Source organism: Castor canadensis, chromosome 5, assembly GCF_047511655.1.
Source record: "Castor canadensis chromosome 5, mCasCan1.hap1v2, whole genome shotgun sequence".
Taxonomy (NCBI): Eukaryota; Metazoa; Chordata; class Mammalia; order Rodentia; family Castoridae; genus Castor; species Castor canadensis.
The window spans coordinates 156,447,423-156,463,739 of NC_133390.1; the positions used below are offsets into that span (position 1 = coordinate 156,447,423).

Genomic DNA, 16,317 nt, shown 5'->3' on the forward strand with positions numbered 1-16,317 from the left:
GGTTCTCAAAGTAGTCTCTGATGATTTCCTGGACTTCCATGGTGTTTGTTGGTATCTCCCCTTTTGCATTCCTGATTTTACTGATTTGGGTTTTTTCTCTCCTCATTTTAGTCAGGTTTGCCAGGGGTCTATTGATCTTGTTTATTTTTTCAAAGAACCAACTTTTTGTTTCATTAATTTTTTGTTTCTATTTTTTTGGTTTCTATTTCATTGATTTCAGCTCTTATTTTTATTATTTCTCTCCTTCTATTTGTTTTGGTATTTGTTGTTCTTGTTTTTCTAGGAGTTTGAGATGTATCATTAGGTCATTGATTTGAGATCTTTCAGCCTTTTTAATATATGCACTCATGGCTATAAACTTTCCTCTCAGGACTGCCTTTGCTGTGCCCCATAGGTTCTGGTAGGTTGTGTTTTCATTTTCATTGACTTCCAGGAATCTTTTAATTTCCTTTTTTATTTTATTAATGACCCATTGTTCATTAAGCAATGAGTTGTTCAGTTTCCAGCTGTTTGCATGTTTTTTGTCTTTAATTTTGTTGTAGAGTTCTAGTTTTAATGCATTGTGATCAGATAGAGTGCATGGTATAATATCTATTTTCTTATATTTGCTGAGGCTTGCTTTGTGCCCTAGGGTATGATCTATTTTGGAAAAGGTTCTGTGGGCTGCTGAGGAAAATGTATATTGTGTAGAAGTTGGATGAAATGTTCTGTAGACATCAACTAGGTCCATTTGATCTATGGTATGTTTTAGATCTAGGATTTCTTTATTGATTTTTTGTTTGGATGACCTATCTATTGATGATAATGGGGTGTTAAAGTCTCCCACTACCACTATGTTGGAGTTAATATATGCTTTTAGGTCCTTCATGGTATGTTTGATGAAATTGGGTTCTTTGACATTGGGTGCATATAGGTTGATAATTGTTATTTCCTTTTGGTCTATTTCCCCTTTTATTAGCATGGAATGTCCTTTTTTATCTCGTTTGATCAATGTAGGTTTGAAGTCTACTTTGTCCGAGATAAGTATTGCTACTCCTGCCTGTTTTCGGGGGCCATTGGCTTGGTAAATCTTCTTCCAGCCTTTCATCCTAAGCCTATGCTTATTTCTGTCAGTGACATGGGTCTCCTGTAAGCAACAAATTGTTGGATCTTCCTTTTTAATCCAGTTTGTCAAACGGTGCATTTTGATGGGGGAGTTATGTCCATTAACATTAAGTGTTAGTACTGATAGGTATGTGGTGATTCCTGTCACTTAGTTGTCTTAGTTGTTTGAGGGTTTGATTGTGTGTAGCTAAATTGATGTTACTCTCTACTTTCTTGCTTTTTCTTTTCCTGTAGTTTGGTACTGTCTGCCCTTTCATGGTTATGTTGGGTTTCACTTTCTGTGTGCAGAATCCCTTGAAGAATCTTTTGCAGTGGTGGCTTTGTGGTCATATATTGTTTTAGTTTCTGCTTATCATGGAAGACTTTTATTGCTCCATCTATTTTGAATGATAGTTGTGCTGGGTAGAGTATCCTAGGATTGAAGTTATTTTCATTCAGTGCCCAGAAGACCCCACCCCACGTTCTTCTTGCTTTTAATGTTTCTGTTGAGAAGTCTGCTGTGATTTTGATGGGTTTACCTTTGTATGTTATTTGTTTTTTCTCTCTAGTCTTTCTCTAGTCTCTATACTTATTGTTTTTATGATAATATGTTGTGGGGTAGTTCTATTTTGGTCAGGTCTGTTTGGTGTTCTGGAGGCTTCCTGCACCTGTATGGGCATAGTTTTCTCTAGATTTGGGAAATTTTCTGTTATTATTTTGTTGAATATATTACACATTCCTTTTGCTTGCACCTCTTCTCCTTCTTCAATGTCCATGATTCTCAGGTTTGGTCTGTTGATGGAATCAGTAAGTTCTTGCATTTTTTCCACAGGTCTTGAGTTCTTTAACTAATACTTCTTTGGTTTTTCCTTTAATTACCATTTTATCTTCAAGTTCTGAGATTCTGTCTTCTGCTTGTTCTAGTCTGCTGGATTGGCCTTCTATTTTGTTTTGCATTTCTGTTTCATTCTTTTTTCTGAGGTTTTCCATATCCTGAGTTTCTTCCTCTTTAATATTGTCTATTTTCATCCTGAGTTCATTTAGCTCTTTATTTACCATGTTCTTTGTTTCACTTTGGTGTTATACCATGCTTCTATAGTTTCTTGGAATTTCTTGAGTGTCTCCTGTACATTTTGTTTGACCATATCCAGTATCATCTCTATAAAATTCTCATTGATTATTTGCAGGATTTCTTTCAGGGTGCCCTTATGGGCTTCACTGGGTTCTTTGGCATAGTTTATCTTCACTTTGTTGGAGTCTGGATCTGGGCATCTGTTTTCTTCATTTCCCTCTGGTTCCTGTACTAACTTATTATTGGGGGAAAATGGTTTCCCTCTTTTTTCTGTCTTCCCATCATTGCCCTTGCTACTGTTACTGTCCCTGTACTGTGTGTAATTCAGTAGTGTCTAGCTTATAATAGTAACAATGATGATATCTACAATGGAAGGGTGAGAGGAGAGGGAAAGCAAAGAAGGTAAAGAGAAAGTGAAAAAAACAAAACAAAACAGAAAACAGAGCCAAAGAAATAAACAAGAAGAGATAGTGTACTAATCAAGAGTGAGCTGGTGGTCTCCCAAGCAGGTTAGGAGCTGGCATCTGGTGGCATGGGAGCCCTCCTGGTTTCTCCGTTTAACGTGGCTTGGGGATGCTAGGCATGGGCTGGGGATGTGGAGGTGTCAGAGTTTTGCCTCTTCTTGGTGGTTTTTCCTGCCAGGTGTATCTCCAGCATCTTTCCAAGAGTTTACTTTAGGAAGCACACTTTTTGCTTCCTCCCACTAGTTGCCATCTTAGAATCTGAGACTACAAATATATTTGAAAACATTTTCTTCAACCTAAAAGTTCATTATTTTCTTCTGATTTTATTTTATTATTTGTATTATTACTATTTTTTCTTTTTTGGTGAGATTGGTGTTTGAATTCAGGGCTTCACACTTGCAAAGAAGGTGCTCTAGTGCTTGTGTCACACAGCACTGCTCTGGTTATTTTGGAGATGGGGGTTTCAGGAACTGTTTGCCCAGGCTGGCCTCATATCATGATCCTCTAGACCTCAGCTTCCCAAGTAGCTAAGATTACAGATGTGAGCTCTTCTGATTTTAAGAGAAATTAGAGACCAGAAGTAGCTCACTGGTAGACTGCTTGCCTAGCATGTGTGACACAATGGGTTCTATACCCAGCACCATCATTTTTTTTTCTTTGAACCATTTTTCTGGTCCCTAAAAGTATAGTGGGCCTCATGTGCTGTGCCTCCCATGCTCATAGGTAAGTTGGCCCAGCTACAAGTTCAATGCTTTTGAACCCAGACCTGACAAGAGGTATGTATGCAGTAGATCACCATTTAACAGTGCTTCTATCATACACTTAAATATGGTGAAAACACTAAATCTTTCATATATGTTTCTACCACAATAAAAAACCTTAAAAAGAAACAAGCCATGCTGTGGAGCTAATGAGTGGTGAAGCTGGGATCAGAAGCCAAGAAGTCTTACTCCATGATTATGGCTATGTCACCAAAGAAGGTTGGATATGAAAGCCCTTTGGAGGACAATACAAGCCAGAAGTTGAGGAAAAATGGAAATATGGACGATAATCCCCCACTTATAGAGCTTTGTTTCTTATCAATCATTCCTCTCAAGCAGCCAGAAGTGGTGAGAGCCATCCCAGGCCCAAGTTCCAGGAGAAATGGTTACAAGTTGAATCTAGTCTTCCAATCTGTGAGATTCTGCTCAATCCCCACTGTGTCTCAAGCTCCCTCCCTCTTACAAATAACATCTGATCTGCTGAGTTTGGGATGATTGCACAGGTCACAGGAGTTTATGGGTGTGTTTCAATGACCTACTACACAACAAACCACCCCCAAACCTAAAACCACTAGACTCACCTGGGCAGCTCTTTTGTTCCACATGTGTCAAAGAGGTGATCCTTGTGGCTGTAATCAGTTGGTAGCTCAGCTCAGGTTGATTTCACTCACATGTGTAATGCTTCGCTGGAGCTTCCAGAATGCCTTGAGGAATTGACTGGGTCTTTCTGTTTCTCCATGGCTCTCTAGCAGGGTAACCCAAGACAGTTGAAAGAAGCTGCCAAGCCTCATAAGGCCTAGATCCAGAACTGAAAGTCACTTGTATTACATTCTTTTGTTCAAAGCAAGTGATTTGACCAGCCATATTCAACACAATAGCCTAATGCTTTTTTTTTTTTCCTTCCTGTACTAGGGGATTGAACCCAGGGCCTTGTGTATGCTAGCTGTCAGAAGCTACATCCCCAGCTTCTGACAGCTTCTGACAGAAGAAACAGTTGTGCAAAGTAGGAAAGCTTATTGGTAGCCATATTTGCCAAAAATCCACACAGGGGGGTTCATAGGTGGAGATCAGAGTTCATCTGTCCCTCTACCAGAGTTAGAAAACTAAGAATTTTTTTGTGTGTGGGAGAACTGAGGTTTGAACTCAGGGCCCACATTCTAACAGTTGAACCATGCCCCCAGCCTTATTTTGCTTTAGTTTGTTTTTTAGGTGGGGTCACTCTGCCTTCGCATAGCTGAGATTATATGTGAGCCACCATGCATGACTAACAACTAATAATCTTATGAACTGTTTTTATCATAACACGAAATGCTACCACAAACAGCAAATGTTAAATGCTTATTATTATTAACCATTATTAATCTTTTAACAACTTTTTGAAATGGTGCAAGAAGATAGTACTGATTGTGTATCTAGTTTACAGGGATACTCATGGACCAGATGAATTTGAGGTATCTCCCAATCTTAACACCAGGATTCTTAGAGTTCCTTTTTACCAATATTGGGAACAGGTTTAGGATCTGCCTCAAGTCACACACTTAAGATAGTTAGCATGGTGAAATCCACATTCAAAGATGTCTCCTTCCTCTAAATATACTGGTTTTCATTCATTCATTTAACAAATAGTTCATTGTTTTGGCTATCTACTATGTATCTGAAGGAGTGTGTGTAAGCCTATAATGACAATTATTTACTGAATACAGCCTATGTAAGATTATGTCACTGAATCCTCATCAAAAACCTTTAATATAATCCCTTCCCCATTTTACAGTTGATAAGCAGAGCAAGGTAAAATAAAAGACAGGGTGTTACTTTCGTAGGAATTACACTCTATTAGAGAGGATATAGGATAGCCAAGTAAATAAATATATAATCACAAATAATTCTCAGTCCCTGCTACCTAGTTACCAACCCCTCTTTGCAGGATCAAGGTCTCAGGTGACCCCAGCAACTGGTCTTCCTGCCAATAGTAAAGATGGCGTGCAGAGAGCAGGCGAATTTCCACCCTCCTCCATTACCCACAATGCAGAGTGAGTAGGAGGAGCGGTTTCTGCCAGGAGTTGATATGGCTCCGTTAGTTACACTGTTCTCTCTCTTCACCTGATCAGGGACCTGACAACCCAGGCCAGGCTGTCCAGCAGGAGTTAAACCTCTGCCTCTCCGCTGACAGCGACTACAGGAGCAATTGAAGCTGCGCGACTCCCTGGAGGACTGAAAAGTCTGTAACCAGGGAAAGCACCACTTCCGCTGTCGTCATCACGGCGACACGTGGATCCAAGATGGCGGCGGCGATGGTGAGTGAAGGAGACTCCGGGAGTCGGAGCTAGAGCAGGGCCCTCTCGTGTATCCCAGGGCCTTCCGGCGCCTTTTGCCTGGTCCCGAGCCACCTTCAGGACCCCTGCTCAGGTTACTCCTCATAGGGCTCTCCTCTCACAAGGTCCCCCTCCCCGGCTGTGGCCTCACGCTCAGGCTTGTCAAGGCCCGGAGTTTTAGCGGAGGTGCCGCTTCGGAGGAAGACCTAGACTATTGCCTCCGCCGGTTCCCATTCCTACTTAGGTCCCCGCCCCCTGTCACCCCAACTTCCCAATTTTCACTTATCAGGCCTGGCCCCCTGCTAAGAACCCCGTTATTGCCACTCTCGCTACTCCCCCTCACGTCCAGCTCCTGCTCTCTCCGCCTCCCCACCATCCTGACCAGTCTGCATATGCGACCTCGCGTCAGACCAGCCTCTTAGCCTAAGCCCTGTCCTCACCTCCGCCCTCAGCTGTCCCTATAGCCTGTCTTTCTTGACTGCCGCAACCCCAGAGTGTGCCCTCCTCGACCTCACCCCCGGCTTCCATCCCCAGACCCTTCCCTACTCCTGTCTTTTTGCACTCAACCCCTTACCTCTCTCCTAGGGTTCTTATAGCTCAGTCGTTCTCAAACCTTACTGTGCGTAAGAATCGCGGGTTGTTTGCATGTTAAAATGCAGTTTTCTGAGCCTCGTTGCCAAAGATTCTAATTCTGTAGGGCTGGGCAGTGCCCAGGAATCTACACTTTGATAAACTGGTGATTATGATGGAGGTGGTCCGTGAACTATTTTTTTTGAAAAACCTCTCTAGTCCCACCTTGGCTGCTTCCCTTTACCTTTCCCCTTCAGGGCCACAGAGCCCCGTTGAAGGCTTTTTAGGATGAAGCTCCTTAAGGTGAAGTTTGTGTGGATGAGGGTGTGGCAGATTGGTCATAACTTGTTGGCGTCTGGTACAGAACCCGGGAAGTAAATCTTTGAAGGACTGGACCTTCTTTCAGAAGTTCCGCTCACATTCTGCTTGTCAAGAGACCAGAACGAAAATTGAAGTCACTTAGTCCAGTGTGATTTCTTGCAGATAATTTCATCTTGGGAGCTAGGCACCGGTGTCTCATGCCTGTAAACCTAGCTACTTGGGAAGCTGAGATTGGGAGGATTGTGGTTCCAGGCCAGCTGGGGCAAATAGTTCGGGAGACGCCATCTCCAAAATAATCAGAGCAAAGTGGACTGGAGGTGTGGCACAAGTGGTAAAGCACCTGCTTTGCAAGCGGGAAGTCTTGAGTTCAAATCTCAGTCCCACCAAAAAAAAAAAGTTAAGAAGATGGATGCTGGTGATAGTTGGACAGTATTATCAATACCACTGAACTGAGAGTGAATGACAAGACTCAGAGAAAAGGATGTAACATTTGACTGTAGCAAAAGAAGATTCTTGCTTATGTTCTTTAGTTGGTTTTCTCCAAATGGGTAGATTTTGGATTGATAAAGGATTTCTTCCTATTAGCTGACTGATAGCTTTCGTTTATTTTTGTTTAATGAAGGATTCCTTATTTAGAACTTCAGAAGTCAGGGAAAAGATTTTATGGCCTGGGGCTGGGGATGTAGCTCAGTGGTAGAATCCTTGCCTAGCTTTTCACAACATCCTGAGTTTATTCCTCAGCACTACAAAAAAAAAAATTTTTTTTTCACAGCCTTATCTGATTTTTCCCAAAAGTGGGATGTTGAAACCACTTTATTCCTTTTCCATATTCAGAACAAGGATGATGTAAGGACAGGAAGTTATACCTTGTGTTGCCACCAGGAAAAAAAATTCAGTAGGGTGGCATTTATAGCCTTGCACTGGGAAATTTCAGCCCTGTTCGGAGATTTTTAGAGTTTATAAGTTAACAGTATGTATTTCTGGTACACATTTACTTAATCAGTAAATATTTGAGTGTCTACTTTGTGCCAGGAACTAGGGGTATGGTTGTGACTAACAGGGTCAAGGTCCCACCCTTGTGGAGCTTTTCTCATCTGAGACAGTGAACAATACATGAGTAAAATAATGTCAGATAGTGCTAAGTGCTGTGAAGACAGCAAGGTGAAGTGATAGTGATTGGGGGTGATTAGGTGATGTTGCTGCTTGGGATTAAGTGGCAGAGAAGTCTTCTTAGAGAAAGTGATATGAGTTGAGACTTGGTTCACAAGAAAGAACCAGCCTTGCCAAGGGTGTTCCAGACAAAGGAAATGGCAAATGTGAAGGCCAAGATAGAAGAGAGTTTGGTATGCTTGAGGGCCACTTGGAAGGCTAGAGGGGCTGAAGCACCATGAGAAGTGAAGTTAGGAGACAATGATACAGTATGAAATTGAAGGGAGGAAAAAGCAACCACATTTCTAGGAGCATGCCTATAATTGGGGTGGGTTGTAGCCACAGTTTATTGTCTGTGGACTGTATTTTGAAATAGATTATTCTGTTAGGCTGTTTTCTCTTCCTATTCCCCACAGGATAACCAATTAGGGGAGACAACTTATTCTTAGTCTGCAGATAGGCCGGGAAAAGCAGTTTGAGTTTTATTGAAAGTTCTGTGACTGAGTGTGTGTTGTGCTATCTGGGTTTGTTATACTGTGCTTCCATCCTGAAAACAGTAAGTTTAAGAAACAGAACATGTGATGGACACAGTGATCCATGGAGGCATATGAGGTGCATATGAGAAAGTACATGTTTAGTGGAATAGTGAAAAGATGTGGAAGCAAATTCATTACAAGGGCAATGTCTAACAGGCAGAGTGGAGTCACAGATGTGAGTTTGGTCTGTGTCAAGCACTTTATTACACAGAAGTCAGAACAGTCCCTGTACCTTTGTACACAGGTTATTTCACAATCATTGGTGGGAATATGTAGACCTAATTTGGGGTGTATAAGTTCCTAAGGCAAGTCATACAAACAAAAAAGAACTGAGCTAGTAAACTCAGTGACCATGGAAATAGGCTGGGTTTTTGGTATGTTCTTTTGTTTTGAAAGTTAGTTGTGAGTACAAACTTCAAAGGCTTTTCTCTCCTCCTCTTAACTTGGTGAATGGCTCCTCTTCCCCAAGGTTTGGGCTACTATCTCCAGATCACTGCACAACAAACAGTAGGTAGATCCTGATCCTTTAGGGCAAGACTACTCTCACTAGAGGAGAAGGTAGCTGGGAGTTTTCCTCCTGTCTGGATTTAGACTACCCTATAAAGTTACAGGATAGAGTTGATCTGGCTCTGTTCGAATTGAGAAGCAGGCTCATATTTCATTCTTATGGAAAACTGCTCTTGAGAATATTTTGGTGGAACTTGGAAAATGTCTATTGTACATTTGTAGCATTTCTTGAGTCTAGAAACTTCAGTTTAGAGAATAAAATTCTACTTCTCTCACATAGCTTTTTCATACTTTTGTTTTTAATTTTAGTTTTATTTTTATGGGTATAATTCATATACCCATCGTCACTCTAATTCCAGAACATTTTCATCACCCCAAAAGAAACATTAGCATTTACTCCCATTCTTCCCCTCTATGCAGCCCCTAGCAACCACTGACTTATTTTGTTTCTAAGGATTTGCTTTTTCTGAACATTTCATGTGTAGGGAATTTGCAATACCTGGTTATTTGTATCTAGTTTCTTTTACTTAACATAATGTTTTCATAGTTCATCCATGTTGTAACATGTATCAGTACTTCATTCCTTTTTATGACTAAATAATATTCCATTGTATGAATAGAGCACAATTTGTTTATCCATTCATCATTTGATGGTCATTGGGATTGTTCCCACTTATCAACTGTTGGCACATAATGCTCCTGTGAGCTTCGTGTGCATTTTTGTATGAACATGTGTTTAGTTTTCTAGGGTATATGCCTAGGAGTGGAATTGTTGGGTCAGTGCCCAGCTGTTTTGAGGTTACTTGGTTTAATGCAGTCTAGAGGCAAAGGAATGACATCAAAGTTCCTCTGTGCTGATGGAGGCCATACTAGCCAGTCTCCCCAGACTTACTTCAAAGACCAGGAAGGGTTTTTAGTGGTAGTATCTGGTGCTAACCACAGGACAGTTCCTGGGAGAGTCCTGGAATGTAAGAGAAGCTCCTCTGGACTTCATGGGCATCAGCTCACTGAGGAAGTAGCACTGGACAGGAGTCAGTAGTCTGGGCTTTTCCCAATGCTGACATTGATTTAACTTGTGGCCTGGGCAAGTTGCTTTCCTGGTCTGTTTTTCCACATATATCATATGTGAATTGAGATTTGGACCTCATAATTTCTAAATTCTAAGTTGAAAATTCTGTAGTCTAGAATACTTTCATTTAAGATGGAAGTATGCTAATATGAGATCAGATCTTGTTTTTTTTCCACAATCATAGTTGTGTGATCTTTCCAAATTTTTGTTTTGTGTTGGTTGTGTCACCTGTCTGATAGCCCATGTCCTTACCTAGCACACACTCTGTATGAATCACTTTGTTCCTGGAGCTGAGGTGCTGTCACCAGGCCTTGGTTAAATGTGTTTCTATGAGGAGTCCCTATAAAGGAATGTCCTAATCCCCCTAGGAAGTACAGAGGAGGCAGAGACAGCTTTAAGTTGCCTCTTGGTTTCCCTTTACAACTTGGACAAAAGTTCCCCTTTGATCTTGGCATTAAAGAAGCAGGTTGTAGATTGTTGGAGAAGATTGAGTTTTGATCTCTGGGCACTGGCAGGAAGGTGGGAAGGACCCAGGATGAGTGGAGCCATCTGGCCACAGATGAATGATAGGAGTCACCTACCGCCAAACCTGCTTTGATCCCTGGACCATTTGCTGACACTAGTGTTTCCCAAATGGGGAATGAACAGAGACACCTAGGACTTCTCAGTTCCGTCTCATTCCTCTTCATTGCTTCCTTCTGTGCCATCTTAACATTTCTCACCTGGCCTGGTGCATTAAACTGACAGACCTCCCAGGGTTTGAAAGCCAGGTTTAGGGCTCAGACTAAGAATCTGAGCTAGAAACCCAGCTCTGATATTCTGTTTACTTTTGTGACTGGTTTTGTGACTTTGGGCAAACTATTTTTCCTGTTTAAGACTGTTACCTTATTTTTTCTTAGCCATTTTTTTATTATGATAAAATGTACATAAAATAAAATTTACCGTTTTAATCAGTACAAGTGCAATACATCAAGTACAGTCACAGTGTTGTGCAACCATTGCCACCATCCATCTCTAGAACTTTTTCATCATCTTACACTGAATCAGTTTCCTTATTTTTGAACAGGAATGATACTCTTCTCCAAAAGATTATTGTGATGAATGAAATCTGAGATGAAAGTGCTTAGCACAAAGAGGACACTTTGTAACTTTACTCCAAGATTTGAAGTGTTGGGGAAGTACACTAAGTTGTTGCTTGAGCTAGATGAGAGCTCTCCTAAGGCAGAGGGAAGGGCAGTGATTTCAATTTCAGCACTTTCCCACCTCAAGGGTTTAGTCTGGTTGCCTAATGCTTTGTGAGGATGGTTGTTAGTTTCACCTTGACTCCCACAGTCTGGTGGTGGTGGTGTGTGTGTGGTTGGCGGGGGGGTGGCGGATTGGTGTCTTTCCCTGCCCGTCTCCCAGTTTCTGGGTCTTTTTTATGTGTCTCTGATTAATAGCTATTCTGTATCTGTGGATCCTGAAATAAAGGCTTCACTTTCAGTCTCCAGTGGTTAATTTGATTCTGGGTGTTTTGTTTTCTTTTAGCTTTGTGAGTTCTTTATCTCCATCAGGCTTTTTGGTCTTTACCTATCATTAGCCTTCATTCTTGTGTGGTTGAATTCTTTGGGAGCTTTAACTGATTAGGTAATTGATTTCAGTTAACTGTTGGCAAACTGTGCCCCAAAGCCTTTGTTTACACACACACACACACACACACACACACACACACTTTCCTCTCTCCCCCTCTTCTCTGTAAGTCTCCTTTTCTCTCCCTTCCCCTCCCTCTTTTTGTCCTCCCATCCCCTCTAGGGAGCAGTTACTGATGTGGTCTTAAGGGGGGTGACTATGCCTTTAAGAAAAAAAAGCAGAATTCAGCCTCCTGTAAGGAAGGTGCTGCTTTTGCAGGAGAAGGGCATGGAAGGACTGGAATGGCTGTTCATATCCACTGGACTGGATGGCTAGGTGATCCTGTGTTTGGGAAGGTAGATTGTAAGGCAGAATAGAAAAGGTTAAACTTCTAGCGACAGAGAAGTGTAAGTGAATGAAATAACTTTCAGTTCTCAGGGGCAGCTTCCTATTTTATTTGGGAGAAGTTAATTGTTCATACCTTTCAGACTGGGTAGGACAAAATTTAGAGGGTGAGGGGGGTACTCTTTTGTCCTTGCAGCCCTTCTTTAGGCTGCTGTTTGGGAGGGATTTTTCAGAATGTCCAGTCCCCGAGAATAAAACAGTCGGAGGGAAGACCTTGATTCTTGGGTCTTGAGCTTACAACTTTCCAGTGCCTTTGCTGGTGATAGTGTGTTAGATTACCACACAGAGGACTTCTAGATTGCCATGTTCTTGTTCCTTGACAAGCTGCCCTTTGCAGCCTCATGACTTGCAAGAAACCAAGTAAAGCAAAATGACGTTGAATGGGAAGGTTCACATATCTCAGGAATTGCCCCCCTTTCATGGCTCTGAACATGTAAAAGATGTTCGTGTAATACTTAACTGATTTTTCATACTGAACCTCATGTGGGAGTTACTGAGGTGATCAATGAAAAGTTAAAGAAAAATACAGAGGAATTGCCCAAGAAGCAGTTACTTAGCTACTCACTATCTTAACCATCCACTGAGGCTGTTAGTGCTATAGGGGATAGTGGAGTAATAGGATCTCAAAACGGCTCAGTGTATAATATCGGGAGCCCTGTAAGTTTCTAAGGCCTTGATTCTCCTGGAATCATATGTTATGTTCCACATGTTGAGTATTTTTGGGGGGCAGCATTTGCAGCTTTATAAGATTCAGAAGGCTTTGTGACTGTTCATGAGGTTATAATTGTGCATCTGTTTAGTTACCCTCAAACCTGGTGATAGAATCCTTTCTATGTCATGTTTGTCCCACTTGGACCTCATCCAGGTATTTTCAGAGGTAATTTCCTTCCTTTTTAAAAATATAAACATTTTTTGAATAAGTGATCCATGTGTATTAAAAAAAAGCTAGTATAAGAATATAAAAACATGACTCAATGCTAATGAATCATGCCTAGCTACTTGGGAGGTTGAGATCAAGAGGATCACAATTTGAGGTCATTCCCTAGCAAAAAGTTAGTGAGATTCCATCTTAAACAATAGCTGGGTGTAGTAACCTGTACATCCCAAACTACTTGGGAGGCTGAGATCAGGAGGGAACTGGTTCCAGGCCAGAATAGGCTAAAAAAAAAAGAAAGTTGTGGGACCCCCCCCATCTCAATGGAGAAAAGCTGGGTGAGTGGTGCATGCTTGTTATCTCACTAACAGTGGGAATCATAAGATAGGAGGATCAGGGTCCAGGCCTGCCTGAACAAAAAGCAAGACCCTGTCTCCAAAGTGACTATAGAGCAAAAAGTGCTGGAGGTATGGTTCAAGCAGTAGAGCATATGCCTAGCAAGTGTGAAGCCCCAAATTCAAACCATAATACCACCAAAAAATATATATATATATAAACATGTGTAACATGAGAGTGTGTTTTTGTCAGTTAAAAAGAAAAGATATAAAATGAAAAAGTTACTGGGCTGCCCCTAATCTACCCATCAGAATAAATAGTCTGATTTTTTAAAAAACAGCTCTCTGGATAAATTTTATGCATATAAAATGCCTACTTTCAAAAACTTTTTATTATAAAAATTTGCAACATATACAAAAGTAGAAGAAGTAGTATAACTAACCCCCATTACCCAGCTTCAACAATTATCATTGTATTACCAAACTTGTTTGATCTATACCTTCCCCTATATTTTTTTCATCAGGCTTATTAAGATATAGTTAAATACCCCCTGTAAGTGTACAGTCCAGGGAACTTTAGTAAATGTATAGACTTGTGTAACCATCACCATAATGACACAGTGTTTCAGAACATTTCTGTTACTCCAAGTTCCTCTACTGTGAAGGATCGGCATTGGAATCAACCCGTGCTCTCCAAGCCAGCGGACCACCGATTTGCTTTCTGTTTCATTAGAGTTCCTTTTCTGCTCACGAAGTGGAATCATACAAAATATAGACTTTGGATTTGATAATCTGGCTTCTTTTACTTAGGGTTTTGTGTGTGTGTGTGTGTGTGTGTGTGTGGTACTAGGGTTTGAATCCACAGTCTACACCTTGAGCCACTCCACCAGCCCTTTTTTGTGATGACTTTTTCTGAGATAAGTTCTCGTAAACTATTTGCCTGGGCTGGCTTTGAACCTCAATCTTCCTGATCTCTGCCTCCTGAGTAGCTAGGATTACAGGAGTGAGCCACTGGTGCCTGGCCTAGTATGATGTTTTTGAGGTTCATCCTTGTTATAATGTGTATCAGTTCATTCTTTCTTACTGCTGGGCCTTTGGATTGTTTTCAGTTTTGAATTACAGTAGTCCCCCCACTTATTTGAGGGTATATGTTTCAAGACCTCTTCCCAGGTGGATACCTGAAATCATGGCTAGTATTGGACCCTATATATGGGTCCAGTATATGCACAGCCATATATGGACAGCCGTGGTAAAGTTTAATCTATAAATTAGGCACATTAAGAGATTAACAGTAGGGCTTCAGTGTGGCTCAAATGGTAGAGCACCTGCTTGGCAAGCACGAAGCCCTGAGTTTAAACCCCGGTAGCGCAAAAAAAAAAAAAAAAAAGAGAGAGAGAGAGATTGATAATAATAACTGATAACAAAATAGAACAATTATAGCAACATGCCATAACAGAAGTTATTTAAAACATGCATTGAAAATGGGCTGGGGGTGTAGCTCAAGTGGTGCTCTGGCCTGTGGAGGCTCTGAGTTCAAACCTCACTACCACCAAAACAAACAAGGAAACAAACAAAAAATTTATGTGTTGTTTATTTTTGGAATTTCCTATTTAATATGTTCAGACCTGGGTCTACTGCAGGAAAGTGAAACAACAAATGAGGGAGGACTATGGTATTATGATTAAAAGTTAAAATGAACTTTCACATATAAGACTTTGGGAAAATCTAGAGTTGGAAATGTTGGCTAGTAAGTTTATGTTTAACTTTTTTTAAAAAATACATCTTTTATTCATATGTGCATACAATGTTTGGGTCATTTCTCCCCCCTTCCCCCCCCCATGTTTAACTTTTTAAGATACTGCCAGGGGGAGTGGCTCAAGTGGTAGAGCACCTGCCTACCAAGTATGAGGCCCTAGGTTCAAATCCCAGTGCCACCAAAAAAGATACTGCCAAAGTGGTTTTATTATTTTATATTCCCACCAGCAAAATGTGAATATTTAAATTTATTTTGTTGGCATATCTAAGACAGCTTTGCTTAACCCAAAGTCACATAGGTTTTCTCTTTTATTCTAGAGATTTATTCATTGAGCTTTTTTTATTTATGTCTCTAGTCCATTTTGAGTTAATATTTTTTTTGTTTTTTTTTATGGCTGAGGTAACTTGTGTGTATAGCTACCCAGTACTTCACCATTGGTTGAAAAGCATCTTATCGAATTACCGTGGCATCTTTGTTGAAAAACCAACTTACTGTAAATATAAAGATTTATTTCTAGACTTAATTTGGTTCCATTGATGTGTATACCTATCCTTATTACACTGTCTTTATTACTATACTTTATAATGTTTAGAAATTGGATACTATAAATACTCCGATTTCGTATTAAAGTTGTTTTAGATGTTCTTAAGGCATTACTATTTCTATGTAAATTTTAGGGTCAGTTTGTCAGTTTCTACAAAAAAAAAAAAAAAAAAAAAGGATTGAGAGCTCCCAGCCAGCCCCGGCTACATAATGAGACCCTGTTGATTTCTATGAAAAAAGCCTGCTGAGATTTTGATAAAGACTGCTTTGAATCTGTAGATCAGTATGAGGAGAATTATCATCCTAATGGTATTGAGTCTTCCAATTCATGAACATGGAATGTCTCCAATTACTTAGATCTTTGTTTCTTTTGGCATTGTTTTGTAATTTTCAGCATACAAGTCCTCAATACTGTTTTGTTTTGTGTGTTTGTGTGTCTGTGTGTGTGTGTCTGTGTGTCTGTGTCTATGTCCGTGTGTGTATGATGGTTCTGGAGATTGGACCCAAGGCCTGGAGCATGCTGGGCAAGTGCTCTGCAACTCAGCTGTATCCCCAGCCCCAAGTCCTTCTTGAAGATGTATTCCTAAATGTTTTATTCTTTTTGATATTAAGTAGAACTATTTTCTAAAGTATATTTTTGAATTGTATGTGGAATACAATCTTTCTATATTGGTATGGTACTCTGTGACCTTCCCCAACTTGTTTATTAGTTCTAATTAGTTGTTTTGTAGATTCCTTAGAAATTTCTAGGTATAAGATCATGTGACCTGTAAATAAAAGCCCTTTTTATTTATTTCTTCTCAATCTGGATGCCATTAGTTTTTTTTTTTAATTAATTAATTTTTTTGTTTATTTTTAGGCAGTGTCTAGCTACATAGCTCAGGCTTGCCTTGAACTTGCTATGTAGTCCTAGATTGGCCTCAAATTTGCAGTCTTCTTGCCTCCACCTCCC

The 16,317-nt window shown here is 40.5% G+C and overlaps 1 protein-coding gene across 3 annotated transcripts in view; it reads left to right on the forward strand.

Annotated features, from left to right (window-relative positions):
* Positions 1-5,446: 5,446 nt before the first annotated feature.
* The window catches only part of Tm9sf4 (transmembrane 9 superfamily member 4), a 46,320-nt gene continuing 35,449 nt past the window's right edge, over positions 5,447-16,317 (forward strand). The window contains exon 1 of one of the 3 annotated variants that reach the window (XM_074074537.1): positions 5,447-5,674. In XM_074074537.1, coding sequence (XP_073930638.1) covers positions 5,660-5,674 — 15 coding nt within the window. In that variant the 5' untranslated portion in view covers positions 5,447-5,659. The remainder of the gene's footprint in view (positions 5,675-16,317) is intronic. The other 2 variants (XM_074074538.1, XM_074074539.1) reach the window with 2 other exon arrangements.